Here is a 17,520-nt window from a genome sequence, read left to right as displayed (position 1 = left end):
ACTGAATCCAGTGTCTTTCACTTAAGCATTGATGCATTTCAGATTTATCTACATTGAATGTATCAGTTCCTTTTTATTGCAAAGTAGCAGTCGATTGTCTGGATGCACCACAGTTTATGCATTCACCAGCTGAAGGATGTTTGGGTTGTTTCCCACTTTTTGGCAATTAGGAAGAAAGTCACTATAAACAGTCATGTACATGATTTTGTCTAAACATAAGTTTCCATTTCATTTGTGTAAATACCTAGGAATGAGATTGCTGGTTGTATAATGGTATGTTTAAGAAACAACTTTCCACAGTGGTGATGCCATTTTGCGTTCACACCAGCAATATGTAAAATTGTTCCACATTGTTGTCAGAACTTACGATTTGTCACTTTTTGGATTTTAGCCATTCCAACAGGCATGTAATGGGTGAAGTGTGTTCAAATCTTTTGCCCACTTTTACATTTGGTGGTTTTCCTACTGAATTTTGAGAATTCTTTAGATACTGTAGATATACAAATGCTTCATCAGATATGGAACGTGTACAGATTTTCTAATAGTCTATGGCTGGCTTTTTAATTCTCTTAACAGTGTCTGAAAGAGCAGAAATTATTCATTTTGATAAAATCCATTTTAACAGTATTTTATGGATTGCTTTTGATGTTGTATATAAAATTTTCCCATAAAACATGTTCACTAAGATTTTCTGTTGTCTTCTAGAGGTTTTGTAGTTTGAGATTTTACATTTATGTCTGTGGTTCATTTTTAGTTTTTGTATATAGTGCAGGGTATGGGAACAAGTTTACTATTATTTTGTTATATGCACATCCAATTGTTCCGGCACCATCTGTTGAAAAGGCTATCCTTTCTCTACCAAATTGCCTTTGCACCTTTGTTGAAAATCAGTTTACCATATACGTGTTGTCTATTTCAGGACTCTGTTCTGTTCTATTGATCTCTGTGTCTATACTTCCACCAACACTACTGTCTTGATTACTGTGGTGTTATAATACAGAGATTTTGTGTACCTTCATAATTAGTGTGAATCTTCCAACTTTGAATTATTTTAGCTATTTGAGTTCCTTTGCCTTGTAAATGACAAATTTTAGGATCCGTTTTTTACATAAATCTGTTTGGATTTTGACTGAAATTGGTTTGAAATTATAGATCAATTGGGAGAAAACTGCTGTTTTATTTTCCATGAATTGGAAACTAAGGTATCGTTTTCATTCAATGTCATGAACACATTTCTGTATTTTCTCAGGCTTTAATTTCTCTCACCAAGCTTCTATAGTTTTCAGGATATATGTGTTGCATAGTTTTTATCATACTTACCCCTAAGTAATTTTAAAATGTTATGGCATTCAGTTTTTTATTTTACTTCTGATTGTTCACTGCTAGCATATAGAAATACATTTGATTTTTGTATATTGATCACATAACCTCCCTTACTAGTTCCAGTAGCTTTTTGTGGATTCTTTGTGATTTTCCTATGTAGACAATCCAGGCTGTATGGCTTCTTTCTCTTGTCTTATTGCACATGCTAGGACTCCCAGTTACAATGTTGAACAGGGGTAGTGAGAGTGGACAGTGTTGCCTTGTTCTTGATCATAGGGGCAAGGCATTCAGTCTAACACCATTAAGTATGATATCTGTAGATGCTTTTGGTAAATGTTTACCAAGCTGAGGAAGTTCCTTGAGAGTTTTTACATTAATGAATGTTGGATTTTGTCAGATGCTTTCCTTCAAACACTAAGATGATTTATCACCTTCACTTTTTGGAAGAGTTTCCATAGAATTGGCATTATTTCTTCCTTAAATGTTTGGTATCATTTACCAATGAAGCCATCTGGGCCTACTACGGTTTCCTCTGACAGGAGGTTTTTAAACCACAAATTAATTTCTTTAGCAGATACAGGGGCTACTGAGACTACGACTACTTGAGTTTTTTTAGTTTGTATCTTTCAAGAATTTGTCTGTTTCATGTGCATCGTCACATTTATTGGCATTAAAGTTTTGAAACAGGGTCTCACTCTGTTGCCCAGGATGGAATGCAGAGGTGCCATCACAGCTCACTGCAGCCTTCACCGCGCAGGCTCTAGTGACCCTCCCACCTCAGCCTCCCAAGTAACTGGGACTATAGGCACACCTCACCAACCCCACCACACCTGGTTTTTGTTTTTTTTTCCAGAGACAAGGTCTTGCTATGTTGCCCAGGCTGGTCTTGAACTACTGGGCTCAAGGATCCTTCTGCCTTGGTCTCCCAAAGTGCTGGGATTACAGGCATGAGCCACAACATCTGGCTGGCATTAAGTTGTTCTTTATCTTTCATTATACTTTTAATGTATACTAGTAATGTGTCATTTCTTTTTCCTGATTATTCTGTACATAGAGGAATCAATTTTTAAAATCATCTCCCAAAATACCTAGGTGGTTTTTTTTTTTTTTTTTTCTTTGAGATGGTCTCATTCTGTCACTCAGGCTGGAGTGTAGTAATGTGAGCATGGCTCACTGTAGCCTCAACCACCTGGGCTCAAGCCATCCTTCCACCTTATCCTCCGGAGTAGCTGGAACCACAGGTGTACAGCACCACACCCAGTTAAATTTTTTTTTTTAAAGTAGAGACAAGGTCTTGCCATGTTACCCAGGCTGGTCTTGAACTCCTGAGCCCAGGCAGTCCACCCGCCTCAGCCTCCCAAAGTGCTGAGATTACAGGCATGAGACACGGCACCCAGCCTCCAAAAAAACCTAGCTTTTGTTTGCCTTGGTTTTTCTCTACTTTCCAGTTTTCCATTTCAGTGAGTCCTACACTTTTTCTACTTTCTTAAGCTGAAATCTTAGGTCACTAATTTGAGACCTTTTTTCTTTTGGAACATAGGTGTATGTATTTCTCTCTTAGCACTGTTTTAGCTACATCCCACAAATTTTAATATTTTGGGTTTTCATTTTCATTTAGTTCAAAATATTTTCTAATTTCTCTTGTGCTTTCTTTAACCAATAGAAATATATAATTTAGTTTCCAAGAATTGGGGGATTTTCCAGGTATCTTTTCTTTTATTGCTTTCTGATTTAATGCCATTGTGATAGTGAAAACACAGTATTTCAACCCTTTAACATTTATCGAGACTTGTTTTATGGTCCAGAATGTAGTCTTATGTTGGTAAATGTTCTCTCTGCACTTGATTTGTTAGAGAGTGTTCTATGTTCTATAAATGTCAGTCAGTTGATAATGTCTACATCTTCTGTATCCTTAGTGATTTTCTCTATTTGTTGTACCAATTATGTTGAAATCTCTTGACTATCAGTTTGTTTTTTTTTTATTTAGGGTTATATGTCCTCTTTATAATAGGAAACGACTCTCTTTGTCCTGATAATATTTTTTGCTCTGAAATCTACTTTCTCTGATATTAATACAGCCACTCCAACTTTCTTTTGATGAGTGGTAGCATGGTATAACCTTTTCCACCCTTCTAGCTTGAGATATAATTCTTATACCATATTGTTCAACCACTTGAAGTGTACAGCTCCATGGCTTTTAGTATGTTCCCAGAGTTCCCAGAGCAGCCATCACTACATTCTATTTTTGAATTCTTTCATCACCCCAGAAAGAAACTTCTTGTTCATAAGCAGAAACTCTATTCCCCACAACCCTTGGCAACCACGAATCTCCTTTCTGCTTCTAGATATTTGCCCATTCTGGACAACTCATATAAATGGAATCATAAAATATGTTCTCTTTTGTGACTGGCTTCTTTCACTTAACGATGTTTTCAAGGTCCATTCATATTGTAGCATGTATCAGTACTTCATCCTTTTTATTGTCAAGTAATATTCCATTTATGGATATACATTTTTATATTTAAAGTATATAACTTAAAACAACATATAGTTTGGTCCTGCTTTTTTGTCCAGTCAGATACATTCTAACTTTTAATTGGTACATTTAGACCATTTACATTTAAATGCTATTTTCCTGTATGTTCCTTTTTTCCTCCTTTTTAAGCCGCCTTTTGAGTATTATGATTCCAATTCATCTGCTTTGTCTATTACCTGATATTATTCTGTTCTTTTTTTCCATTTAACTCTGTTAATCCATTTAGAATTTATAGGTTACAGGATGAGAGTCTAATTTAAGCCGTCAGAATCATTTCCTCCAACTCCATTTGCTTTTTGGCGCTGTTACTGCCAATTTATGTTTCCAGGTTTCATAACCAGTCCTACTAGGAATATCACTGGAATTAGACTAAGCCTATATAACAGAGAAAGTATATCTTTTAAATATTTGGTCGTCTTATTCAGCAACACTGGTATGTCTTCATTTATTCCAGTTTTCGAAAGTTATAAATTCATTCCAAAGCACGTGACACCTTTACACTTTTTTTTTTTTTTTTTTTTTTTTTTTTTTACTATGATAGGAAAAGTTTCTCCATTATTACATTTTCTGTTTTTCTTTGCAGACGGAGTCTTGCTCTTGTCCCCCAGGCTGGAGTGCAATGGCACGATCTCAGCTCACTGCAAACTTTGCCTCCGGGATTCAAGTGATTCTGAGTAGCTGGGATTACAGGTGTCCACCACCATGCCCGGCTAATTTTTGTACTTTTAGCAGAGATGGGGTTTCACCATGTTGGCCAAGCTGATCTTCAACTCCTGACCTCAGGTGATCCACCCACCTCGGCCTCCCAAAGTGCTGGGATTACAGGCATGAGCCACCATGCCTGGCCCATTATTACATTTTCTATCAGATTTTTGCTATTCCTGTTTACTTGTTTTCCTCAACTTTTTTTTCCAAAGAGACAGGGTTTCTCACTTTATTGCCCAGGCTGGAGTGTGGTGGCACGACCATAGCTCACTGCAGCCTTGAACTCTTGGGCTCAGCCTCCTGAGTAGCTACGACTACAGGTGCATGGCACCATGCTCAGCTAATTTTTATTTTTTGTAGGGATGGGGTCTTGCTATGTTGCCTGAGCCGGTCTCCAACTCCTGGCCTCAAGCAATCTTCCCACCCCAGCCTGCCAAAATGTTGGGATTACAGGCGTGAGGCACTGTGCCTGGACTGTTTTCCTCAACTTATTAAAAGATTGCAAGCCTACAAAGAGTTGAAAAAAATAGTACATTGAGCACCCACTTACCAATCATTAATGTCTAAGAGTTGCTTTCACTCTCTCCCTACCTAAATATATTGCAACCAACCCGTTTGAAAGTAAGCTGCAGACACTGGGACACTTTACCTCTGAATACTTTCAGCACAGTCTCCTACATAATCTAGTAGGCATCATCAACACCAAAGAAACTTTAAAAAAAAATACACTGAAGGCCACATTCAAATTTTCCTCAAAATGTCCTTTATAGCAACGTTTTCCTATGCAGGATCAAAAATCATGCATTGCATTTGGATGTCAGGTCTCCCTCGTCTCCTCTATGATACCTTCCCCATCCTCTTATGATACTGACCTTTTTTTGAAGAGTTCAGGCCATATATATGTATGTGTAGTTCTAAGCAATCGTTTTTATTTTGAGACAGAGTTTCGCTTTTGTCACCCAGGCTGGAGTGCAATGGCGCGATCTCTGCTCACTGCAACCTCCACCTCCTGGGTTCAAGCTATTTTCCTGCCTTAGCCTCCCAAGTAGCTGGGATTACAGGTGTGTGCTACCACACCCAGCTAATTTTTGTATTTTTAATAGAGATGAGGTTTCACCGTGTTGAGTAGGCTGGTCTTGAACTCCTGACCTCAGGTGATCTGCCCACTGTGGCCTCCCAAAGTGTTGGGATTACAGGTGTTAGCCACCACGCCCAGCCTCTAAGCAACCTTTATCAATACAAATCTCATTATGTAAGGGCCTTCACAATCCAGTTCCCCTCGCTAACAGAGCATGATGCCCGTAATCGAGCTTTGGATCACTGTCTGCCTCAAGGACACTGTTTTCTTCCCCTTAACCTGCTTCCTGCTGAATGCCCTTCCATACCTCAGCAGCTCCCTGACTTTTCAACATTAAGGCCTGATTCAAGCTTCCTTCCCCTTCTTAGAATGAGGCGGCTATTGCCACATACATCTGTGCTAATATGACTATTGCACTGCAATGTCAAAAATGTCAACTTCTCCCGTTAGCCAGAGTCCTGAGGACACTGCCTGTCCCAGAAACAGGCCTTTGGTAAGGAATCCAAAATTTCTTTCCCTAACAAATGTGGAAAATTGTTACAAATGGGATAAACACAAACTTCAGGTTTATAGCAAAATGTACAAATAGGAGAGGGAATAAAAAGAAATCCAAATCCCTTACCCTGTTTCCCACCCTAAAATTCTACCCCCTCCCCCTCAAAAAAAGCAAAAAAACAAAACAAACCCTGGGTTTTGCTTCATGAGGACTGACTGATCACTGCTCCCTGGCAGCTCTCATCACTCTAATGAGTGCCTAGGCTTAGCACAAACCCTGTTTCTAGCATCTGAAGCATTTTGGGGTTAGTAAAGGCCAAGATTGATGTTAGGCTCACCTTTGAAGGACTGTTGCTGAAGTAATAGAAAATCTTTTCTCGAGGAGAAAGCATTGTTTCATTTTTATGTGGGGAAATGTAGACAGGATGATTTTGAGACAACTGTATTCGGCGAGGGGAGCCTGTTCTTACAAATGGATAGGGAGAGAGTGGAGGAGCATCCATCTGTTTAAAAAAAATATATATCAGTAATTCTAAGAAAAAAAATTTATAATTAGGTATTTTTATTGAAAATGATTATTGAGTGAAGAGGTGTGCTAAACCAGTAGTTTTATGAATGATAGAGTGATGTATTAGCAATAACTTAACCTAAAGAAAAATATTCTAATAGCAAACCTTAAGTGCTTAGTTTGTGCCAGTTATTATTTTAAGCAATTTTTATACATTATTGTCATTTCATCCTTACAACAACCCCATATGCTAGGAACTAGTTATATTCCCATTTTATATATGAGGAAATGAGGTACGGATAAAATTTAATGATTTGCAAGGTTACCACCACTGTTAAGTACTGGAAAATTTGAACCCATGTAGCCTGTCTCTTGTACTACTATACTTTGTAGGGACTCCTCCAAATACAATCTTACTCGTTTAATGCTTAACAACCGTAGAACTTACACTGGTTAGGTAAATTATAGACCTCCTCAGTTTTACTTAATAGAATTATTTGTAAAACTATTTATTTATGAGACGGAGTCTTGTTCTGTCACCCAAGCTGGAGTGCAATGGCGCAATCTCAGGTCACTGCAACCACTGCCTCCCATGTTCAAACAATTCTTCTGCCTCAGCCCCCAGAGTAGCTGGGATTACACGTGTGTGCCACCACGCCCGGCTCATTTTTTTATTTTTAGTAGAGACTGGGTTTTACCACGTTGGCCAGGCTGGTCTTGAACTCCTGACCTCAAGTGATCTGCCCTCTTCAGCCTCCCAAAGTGCTGGGATTACAGGTGTGAGCCACCACACCTGGCCAAAACTAGTTTATATACGGACCAGGTGAATGGTCCATATATAAATCATAAATGATTCCTCAACACTCATGAGTGAAAAGTATGAAATAATCCCTGTCATACTTACTACATTTGCCTGTGAGTACTTCATGGCAAATGTCTTAATCTGTTTGATGTAGATGTTGTTGTAGAACTGAATGAGGTCTCCCCTCTCCTCTTCTTCCATGTCACTGTTGGCACCTGTGAGGCGAGTAGGTGTGGGAGGAGCACTGCTGGGCTGTGGAACTGGCAAGGTGCTGCTTGACCTCATGACTGGACTGGAGTCTCTACTGGCTGCAGCCAGGAGAACAAAGGGTGTCAATACAAAGGCTGCTAATATAGACTGTTTTAATTTTTAAAAAGTAGGAGAAAGGGAACAGCTACCTGCACTACTTGCTAATAACAGTGAATAGGCACTCTGTTCTTCACACCAAAAAGCAAAGCTCAGCTAGGATATTAACTTTATCCCTATGCCATAACCATAGCAAGGGCTTTCTGAGTAGTGTCCATTAATAAGTTACACCAAATTTTCTAGGACCTAAGCCCTGTACTAAGTGGTACAAAGCAACAGGTAGGGGATGGTATTTCCATAGCATGGTTCCAATTGACATATCAGACCTTTGTGGAACTCAGGCAAGCAGATTCCTCCCTGAAAGCTCTAATTCTCCTGGAGAAAAATGTTATGTAATATGTGCCCCAAAGCTATGTAATGGACAATTTTGCCACCTAGAATATGGTTTACTGATCTATAAAACACTTTCATAGGTTCTATAGTTATTTCATTTAGTAATGCTTGGTTACTTCTTCAAGGCCTAAAAAGTAAGAAAAGCTCCTAATTTTGTCTTGTAGTTCACAAAGATCCCACTTACTTCTATCTTTGTTTAGTTCTGTTGGAGAATTCTGATGGCTTCTGCTATCACTGCTGCCAGAATTTCTTCTTTTTCTTTTCCCTTTTATCAAAACACTTCTATACACCTTTAGAGAAACAATGAGAAGGGGACATAAACTAGTATTTGTTGAGCACACCCTTGGTGATAGGACCTTGATATATGTTACTTGGTTTTCACAATAACCTGTATAGCAATAGTTGTCCTCAGAAGAGGTTGAGAAACATAACTCAAATTATAACAGATCCAGGATTCAATCAGAGCCCGTCTAGCATCACATGCCAAGTACTACCTGCAGTACTACACTGCAGTAACAGCACCTAACCATAATGTCAAGTCATTCTAAGTAAGATACACAGATCTGGCCGATTTGCCTCTCAGAGATGAATGGTAATAAAGGCAAAGTGGGTTTTAAATTTCCATGTGACACTCTCTTGGTTAAACCTACAGTATGTTTACTAAACCAGAATGAAAGGTGACATAGAAACCAAGTAACTTCTTAATTCCTATCTATCTTGTGATTTTTCTGAATTAAGAAGGCAATCAAATATTTAACATTGTTGCCTTCTGAGGAAAAGAGAACTTAATCAACATGTGACATCAAGAATAAAGATTAAAGTAGAAACTTCCCTTAAGTAGAGTCCCAGGTGTTTATCTTGGAAAAAAGGCCACAGAGTCAACTATGGTTAATTTTTTGTATTCATCACAGACTTTAAGCTTTATTTTTCAGCCCATAGAGAAAATGTAGTTACCTGGCTCCGGGCCTGTGGCTGAGTCCTGTAACAACGCATAATGTTCTGGAAGGACTTATCTTCTTTTGTGACCTGGCAAACAATAAGAGTGCTCTGAGAGAGAAAGCAACTTCCACCATAATAGTGTGAGGAGCTCTGTGAACCTGCTGCCCAGTAAAAGGGGTGAAAATTATATAAAAGCTATTTAAAGTCTCTGGAAATGGTATTAACGGCATATAGCAAATGAAGATACACTGATTCAAGAATATCTGTTAAAATTCAGTAAAAACAATAGGAGTCTATAGTATGTGAATCAAGACTTAGAAGCCGGGTGCAGTGGTTCACACCTGTAATCCCAGCACTTTGGGAGGCTGAGGAGGGTGGATCACTTGAAGTCAGGAGTTCAAGACCAGCCTGGCCATCATGGTGAAACCCGGTATCTACTAAAAATACAAAAATTAGCCGGGCGTGGTGGCACATGCCTGTAATCCCAGCTACTGGGGAAGCTGAGGCAGGAGAATCACTTGAACCTGGGAGATGGAGGTTGCAGTGAGCTGAGATTGAGCCACTGTACAGCCTGGGCGACAGAGCAAGACTCACTCCCAAAAAAAGACTTGGAGTAGAAAAGTACAGTAACTGAAATGAAAAATTCACTAGAAGCTAGGGAAAACAGATTTGAACTAGCAAAAAAAAAGGATTAGCAAACATGAAGAAAGAGATTGTGTGATCTGAGGAACAGAGAAAGAATGAAGAAAAACAGCCTCAGAGAAATGTGGCACACCATTAAGGAAATCAACATACGTGTAATGGGAGAATCAGGAGAGGAGAGAAAGAAGCAGAAAAAAATGTTCAAAGAAATACTGAAAACTTCCCAAATTTATTAAATTACATATCCAGGACATTCAGTGACTTCCAAGTAGGATAAACTCATCCATACCCAGATATATCACAGTAAAAATGTTCAAAGCCAAAGAAAGAGAAAATATTGAAAGCACCAAGAGAAAAACAACTTTTCAGTTACAGGGACACCCCAATAAAACAAAATTTGACTTCTAATCAGAAACTACAGAGGCCAGGAGGCAGTGGGATAACATTCAAAGTGATGAAAGAAAAAATATTAAACTAAGAATCTAGTATTAAAAAGTTACTCAGGATTTTTATCTGTGAAATATCAATATTCAAAATTTTTGCAAGTTATCCTTCAGAAATGAAGGTGAAATAAATATACTCTCAGATAAACAAAAACAGAATTTGGTGCTAGCAAACCCCTTACAAGAAGTACTACACAAAATTCTAGAAGCCAAAAGCAAATGCCCCTGGACAACACTACACATGAAGAAAGCCAAGAGCACTGGTAAAGAGAATTATGTAATCGTAAATACAGTGTAACTGCATATTTCTTCTCCTTTCTTAACTGATTAAAAAATCAGTTATATAAAATAATATATATATAATGTACCCATAACATACAAAAATCTAATATATTTGCCAAAAACAGTACAAAGGAGGTAGACAGGAGCAAAGCCATATTGAGCAAAGGAAATTACTCCAGATGGCAACTCACATACACAGGAATGAATAAGAGAAACAGAAATAGGCTGGGCGTACTGGCTACACCTGTAATCCCAGCATTTTGGGAGGCTGAGGCAAGTGAACTGCTTGAGGCCAGGAGTTTGACACCAGCCTGGGCAACATGGCAAAACCCCATCTCTACAAAAAAATACAAAAATCAGCCGGGCATGGTGGCACATGCCTGCACCCTGTAGGCCCAGCTACATGGGAGGCTGAGGCAGAAGGATCATTTGAGCCCGGGAGGCAGAGGTTACAGTGAGTTGAGACTGCACCGCTGCTCTCTAGCCTGGGTGACAGAGTGAGACTCAGTCTTAAGAAAGAAAGGAAACCAGAAATTATTAATAAGGTTACTATAGCAAGTTTTAAATACATACTTACACTCCTTTCCTTTCTGCTACTTTAGAAGTCATAAAATTGTATCAATAATTTTAACAATGTATTGGTGGAGTTGTACATTTATGGATGTAATATGTGTAACGAAACAGTTAACACTTCTATATCTCACTGGAATTAAGTTAGTATAATCTGAAGCTGATTTTTGATAAGAGATATATGGTAAGCCCTAGGGCAACCACTACACACACACACACACACACACACACACATACACACAAGATGAAAAAAAAGTACTGACATTAAAATGCTTTTAGAAAATATTGACCTAATGCAAAAGCAAAGCTGAAAAGGCAAAGGGAAAGACATGAAAACAAAAAGTAAAATGGCAGATGTAAATCCAATTATATACATAGTCAAAAGGCAAAAGAAATCCAAATGTATTTTATCTACAGGAGATATTTTAGATTAAAAAAATACAAATATATTGGAAAATGAAAGGATGGAAAGATACAGACAGCAACCACAAGAAAGCTGGGTGACTATATATATATATCTCTCTCACACTATAAATCAGACTTTAGGACAAAAAAAGTTATTAAAAAGGGACATTCCATAATGATAAAAGGGTCAAGCCATCAGGAATCTGTAACAGTTATACACATACCTAATAACTGAGCACAAAAAATACTTAAAGCGAAAAGTGACAGAAGTGAAGGGAAAAGTAGACAATTCAGCAATAATATTTACAGATTTCAGTACCTCACTTTCAATAATGGAGAGAAGATCTAGGCAGATCAACAAGGAAACAGAACACTTTACTAACAATATAAAACAATTAGACCTAACAGACATCTACAGAACACTCTCCCCAACCTCCACAGAATACACACTGTTCTCAAATGTACTTCGAAATTCTCTAGGATAGAGCATATATGCTAGGCTATAAAACAATTCTTAATATATTTAAAAGAACTGAAATAAAACAAAGTGTGTTTTCAATCACAATGAAAGTAGAAATCAGTAACAAATTTGGGAAACTTACAAATACGAAGTTAACAACATATTGCTACGTAACCAGTGAGTCAATCAGAAGTCAAAAAAAGAAATCAGAAAATACTTTTGAAATGAAGACACCATACCAACACTCATGCAGCTAAAGCAGTGCATGGAGGAAAATTTATAGTTGTTAATGCTTACATTGAAAATGAAGAAGGGCCAAGGGCAGTGGCTCACACCTGTAATCCCAGCACTTTGGGAGGCCAAGGAGGGAGGACTGCTTGAGCTCAGGAGTTCGAGACCAGCCTGGGTAACATAGCAAAATCTCGTATCTACAAAAAATTAGCAGGGCATGGTGGTGCATGGCTGTGGTCCCAGTTACTCAGGAAACTTAGGGAAGAGGATCACTTAAGCCCTGGAGGAAGGCTGCCGTGAGCACTACACTCCAGCCTAGGCGACAGAGCAAGATGCTGTCTCAAAAAAAAAAAAAAAAAAAAAAAAAAGAAAGAAAGGTATTGAGATATTAGAAAGGTATCTTATAAAAGATACTCAGATCTACGTAAAGGATTTGGAGAAAAAAGATATTAAGAGAAATAGTAAATGAATTACCTAAACATCCATCTTAAAACAATAGAAAAGGGCAAAAAGTAAACAGAAAGAAGGAAATACATTATATACTAATGAATAAAGAACACAAAAATAGATAAATGAAACCAAAAAGCTGGTTTTTAAAAGAAAAAGATCAAGAAAATTGACAAACCTTTAGCTAGACCAAGAACAAAAGGGAGGAGACTCAAACTACTACAAAAAGCAGGGCACGGTGGCTCATGCCTGTAATCCCAGCACTTTGGGAGGCCAAGGTGGATGGATCGCTTGAGGCCAGGAGTTCGAGACCAGCCTAGGCAACATGGGGAAATTCCATCTCTACTAAAAATACAAAAACTAGCTGGGCGAGGTGGCACAGGCCTGTAGTCCCAGCTACTCAGGAGGCCGAGGCACAAGAATCGCTGGAAACCAGGAGGCCAAGGTTTCAGTAAGCCAAGATCATGCCCCTGTATTCCAGCCTGGACAACAGAGTGAGACTCTGTCTCAAAAAACAAAAGAAGAGGACATTACTACTGACCTTAAAGAATAAAAAAGAACAGAAGGAAATATTATAATTATTTGCCAACAATTTAGCCCAGAGGAAACAGACAAATTCTTAGAAAGACATACACTACCAAAACTGATTCTAGAAGAAACAGATGATCTGAATAGACCTATAACAAATAAGAGACGGAATTATTCATCAATAAACTTCCCACAAGGAAAATCTCTGGTCTCAACAGCTTCACTGCTGAATTCTACCAAACTTTAAAACATTAATACCAAGAAGCTCATATCCATGGGTCTTTCAGGCAGCTGTAAATTAAAAAAAAAAAGGAAAAGGAAAAAAATATAATACCTAAATATAGAAGAGGGGAGAACACTTCCTACTCAATTCTATGACCAGTATTACCCTGATAATAAAACCAGACAAAGCCACAAGAAGAAAACTACAGACCAATGCCTCTTATGCATAAGGATAAAATTCCTTAGCAATCACTGCTGCATGTGGAAACTTGAAAAAATAAATCATTTTTTTAATTGAAAAAAAATTGCTCAACAAACTGTCAGCAAACCAAACCTAGCAACATATAAAAAGAATTCTAGGCTGGGCACCGTGGCTCACGCCTATAATCCCAGCACTTCGGAAGGCCGAGGCAGGTAGATCACCTGAGGTTGGGAGATTGAGACCAGCCTGACCAATATGGAGAAACCCCGTCCCTACTGAAAATACAAAATTAGCCAGGGGTGGTGGCACATGCCTGTAATCCCAGCTACTTGGGAGGCTGAGGCAGGAGAATTGCTTGAACCTGTGAGGCGGAGGTTGCGGTGAGCCAAGATTGTGCCACTGCACTCCAGCCTGGGCAACAAGAGCGAAATTCCATCTCAAAATAAATAAATGAAAGAATTACAGCAGCCGGGTGCAGTGGCTCACACCTATAATCCCAACACATTGGGAGGCTGAGGCATGAGGACTGCTTGAGCTTAGGAGTTCAAGACCAGCCTGGGCAACGTGGTAGACCCTGTCTACAAAAAATTTAAAAAATTAGCCAGGCATGGCAGCATGTACCTGTAGTCCCAGCTACTCAGGAGATGAAGGTGGGAGGACTGCTTGTAGTGAGCTATGATCTCACCACTGCACTCTAGCCTGGGTAACAGAGCGGGACACTGTCTCAAAAAAAGAAAAAAATAAGAATTATACACCATGACTGAGAGGGATTTATACCAGAAATGCAAGGCTGGTTTAACATAGGAAGATTAATCAGTGTAATATACTATATTAATAGAATAGAAAAAAATAAACACACGATCATCTCAATGGACACACAAGCATTTGACAAAATCTAATGCCCTTTCATGATAAAAAACACTCAATGAGCTAGGAAAAGAAGGGAACTTCCTCAACCTGATAAAGGGCATCTATGAAAAAAACCATAACTAATATCATACTTTAATAGTGAAAAACTAGATGCTTTCCACCTAAGATCAAGACAAGGATTTCTGCTTTCGACAGTTCTGTTCAACTATACTGGAGGTTCTAGCAAGATAATTAGGAAAGAAAAAGAAATAAAAGGCATCCAGTTTGGACAAGAAGTAAAATTATAAGCAGATCACATGATTTCCTACATAGTAATCCTAAGGAATCTACTAGAAAACTATTAGAACTAATAACTTCAGCAAGGTTGCTGGATACTAGATCAATATACAAAAATCTTTTTCTATACACTTGCAATGAACACGTTAACAATGAAACAACTACACTTGGAATAGCATCAACAAGAATAGGAATAAATTTAACAAAAGAATTGCAAACATACTCTGAAACGTACAAAACATTGTTGAAAAAAAACTGAAGATCTAAATACATGGAAAAACACCCTATGTTCATGGATCAGAAGATATAAAATTGTTATACTCCCCAAATGGATCTACAGATTCAGTGCAACCCTATCAGAATCCTAGCTTATTCCTTTGTGAAACTGATAATTTGATTCTAAAATTCATTTTTCAAGGGCCTTTGAAAATAATCTTGAAAAGAAAAAAAAGTAAGGGCACTCATATTTCCCAATTTCAAAACTTATAAGAAAGCAACTCTCTAATCTAGAGAATATGGTATCGCATAAGGATAGGCATATAGTCCAGTGGAACAGAATTTAGAGTTCAGAAATAAACCCAAATGTTGTCAACGGTCAATTGATTTTCAAGGAGGGTACCAAGGCCATTCAGTGAGGAAAAAAATCTTCAACAATGGTGCTGAGACAACTGCACAACCACATAATCAGAATGGAAATGGACTGCTACCTCATACCATACACAAAAATTACTCAAAATTGATCAAAGACCTAACTATGAGATAAAACTATAAAAATCAAAAGACCTTGGGTTTGGCAACGGATTCTTAGGACACCCAAAGTGCAAGTAACAAACCAAAAAACAGGTAACTGGACTTCATCAAAATTAAAAACTTTTATGCTTCAAATGACACTATCGAGTAAGTGAAAAGATACACTGAATGGGAGAAAATATTTGCAAATCATACATCTGAGAAGGTAGTTGTATCCAAAATAAAGAACTCCAACAACTCAATAATAACACAATTTTAAAATGGGCAAAGGATTTAAAGATATTTCTCCAAATAAGATATACAAATGGCCAGTAAGCACATGAAAAGATGCTTGACATCCTTAGTTATCAGGCAAATGAAAATCAAAACCACAATGATCTATCACCCAATACCCGCTAAGATGGCTATAATAAAAATAATAAGTTGGCAAGGATGTGGAGAAACCGGAACTCTTGTGCATTACTGGTAGCAGTGTCAAATGGTGCAGCTTCTGTGGAAAACGGTACGGTGGTTCTTCAAAAAAGTTAAACATAATATCACCATATGACCCTGCAGTTCCACTCCTAGGAATAAACTCAAAAGGACTGAAAATGGGCACTCAAACAGGTACATGATATACCTGTTCACAACAGCGCTATTCACTATAGCCAACAGGTGGAAACAGCCCAAATATCCATCAGTGTATGAGTGGAGAAAAAAATTGTGCCTATCCATACAATGGAATATCATTCAGTCATAAAAAGGAATGAAGTACTGATACATGCTGCAACATGGATAAACCTTGAAAATATTATCCTAAGTAAAAGGAGCCATACACAAGAGGTCACATATTGTACCATTTCTATAAACGATTAAGAACAGGTAAATCCCTACAGCCAGAATGCCAACTGCTGGTTGCCAGGTGCTGTGGGAGGTAGAATGGGGAGAAACTACTTAATAGGAAAGGAGTTTTACTTTGCAGATACGGAAATGTTGTGGAACTAGATAGAGGTGGTGAGTATACAACCATTTATTACACTTACTACTGTAAATGTGCTAAATGCTCCTAAATTGTTCAATTTAAAATAGTTAATTTGGCTGGGCCCAGTGGCTCATGCCTGTAATCCCAGCACTTTGGGAGGCCGAGGTGGGCAGCTCACCTGAGGTCAGGAGTTTGAGACCTGCCTGGCCAACATGGTCAAATCCCATCTCTACTAAAAATGCAAAAATTAGCCAGGCATGGTGGCACATGGCTGCAATCCCAGCTACTCGGGAGGCTATGACAGGAGAATTGCTTGAACCTGGGAGGCAGAGGTTGCAGTGAGCTGAGATGCACCACTGCACTCCAGCCTGGGTGACAAGAGTGAAACAATATCTCAAAAAAAAAAAAAAGAAAAACCCAGTTAATTTTATGTTATGTGAATTTCTCCTCAGTAAGTTATTTAAACAAAGTAAGATAGTAAGTGTTAATGAGAAAGCGGAGAAACTAAAATCTTTATTATACTGCCATGTAAGTGTAAAATGGTACAGTACTTTGGAAAACAATCTGGCAATTCCCTAAATAGTTAAAACATAGTTAATGTATGACCCAGCACCCATTCCTAGGTATATACCCTAGAGAAATGAAAATACATGTCTATACAAAAACCCAAACACAAATGCTAATAGCAGTATTATGCATATATGCCAAAAGTAGAAACAACTAAAATATACATTAGCTAATAAATGGATAAAAATACTCTCATATAACTATACAATGGAATATTATGTTCTAAAATTGTAGTGAGTATTGCACGTATCTGTGAATATACTAAGACCTATTTAGTTGTGCATTTTAAATAGATGAATTATAGAGCATGTAAATTGTATCTCAAGAAAGCGGTTAAAAAATGTTCTCAGTAATGAAGACCTATCTTTGCCTTTACAATTCCAAATGGTACTCACCTTTGCCATCACATAAATGGCACACATTAATAACTGGTCCAGATGTCTGTCCATCATAAGTTCAGGACACTGAATTATGGAGAATTCAAAGCAGGTCCAGATTTTTTTCCTCAGTTCATCTGAAATATCTAGTTTGGCACAGAGATCCCGAAGGCGGACAGCTGCTAAATGGTATACCTAGGTG

The 17,520-nt window shown here is 38.1% G+C and overlaps 1 protein-coding gene across 2 annotated transcripts in view; it reads right to left on the bottom strand.

The window, feature by feature from the left end:
* Positions 1-17,520, bottom strand: part of RBL2 (RB transcriptional corepressor like 2) — a 57,003-nt gene that overhangs the window by 3,367 nt on the left and 36,116 nt on the right. For both annotated transcript variants that reach the window (XM_054533919.1, XM_054533920.2), the window contains exons 17-21: positions 17,337-17,513; positions 9,101-9,172; positions 8,331-8,436; positions 7,550-7,755; positions 6,476-6,640 (exon numbers count right to left, since the gene is read on the bottom strand). In XM_054533919.1, the coding sequence (XP_054389894.1) occupies positions 6,476-6,640; positions 7,550-7,755; positions 8,331-8,436; positions 9,101-9,172; positions 17,337-17,513 (726 nt within the window). The remainder of the gene's footprint in view (positions 1-6,475; positions 6,641-7,549; positions 7,756-8,330; positions 8,437-9,100; positions 9,173-17,336; positions 17,514-17,520) is intronic.

This window comes from Pongo abelii, chromosome 18 (assembly GCF_028885655.2).
Source record: "Pongo abelii isolate AG06213 chromosome 18, NHGRI_mPonAbe1-v2.0_pri, whole genome shotgun sequence".
NCBI classification, from domain to species: Eukaryota; Metazoa; Chordata; class Mammalia; order Primates; family Hominidae; genus Pongo; species Pongo abelii.
The sequence above is the reverse complement of the archived record's forward strand: the minus strand, read 5'-3'. Positions and strand labels throughout refer to the sequence as shown.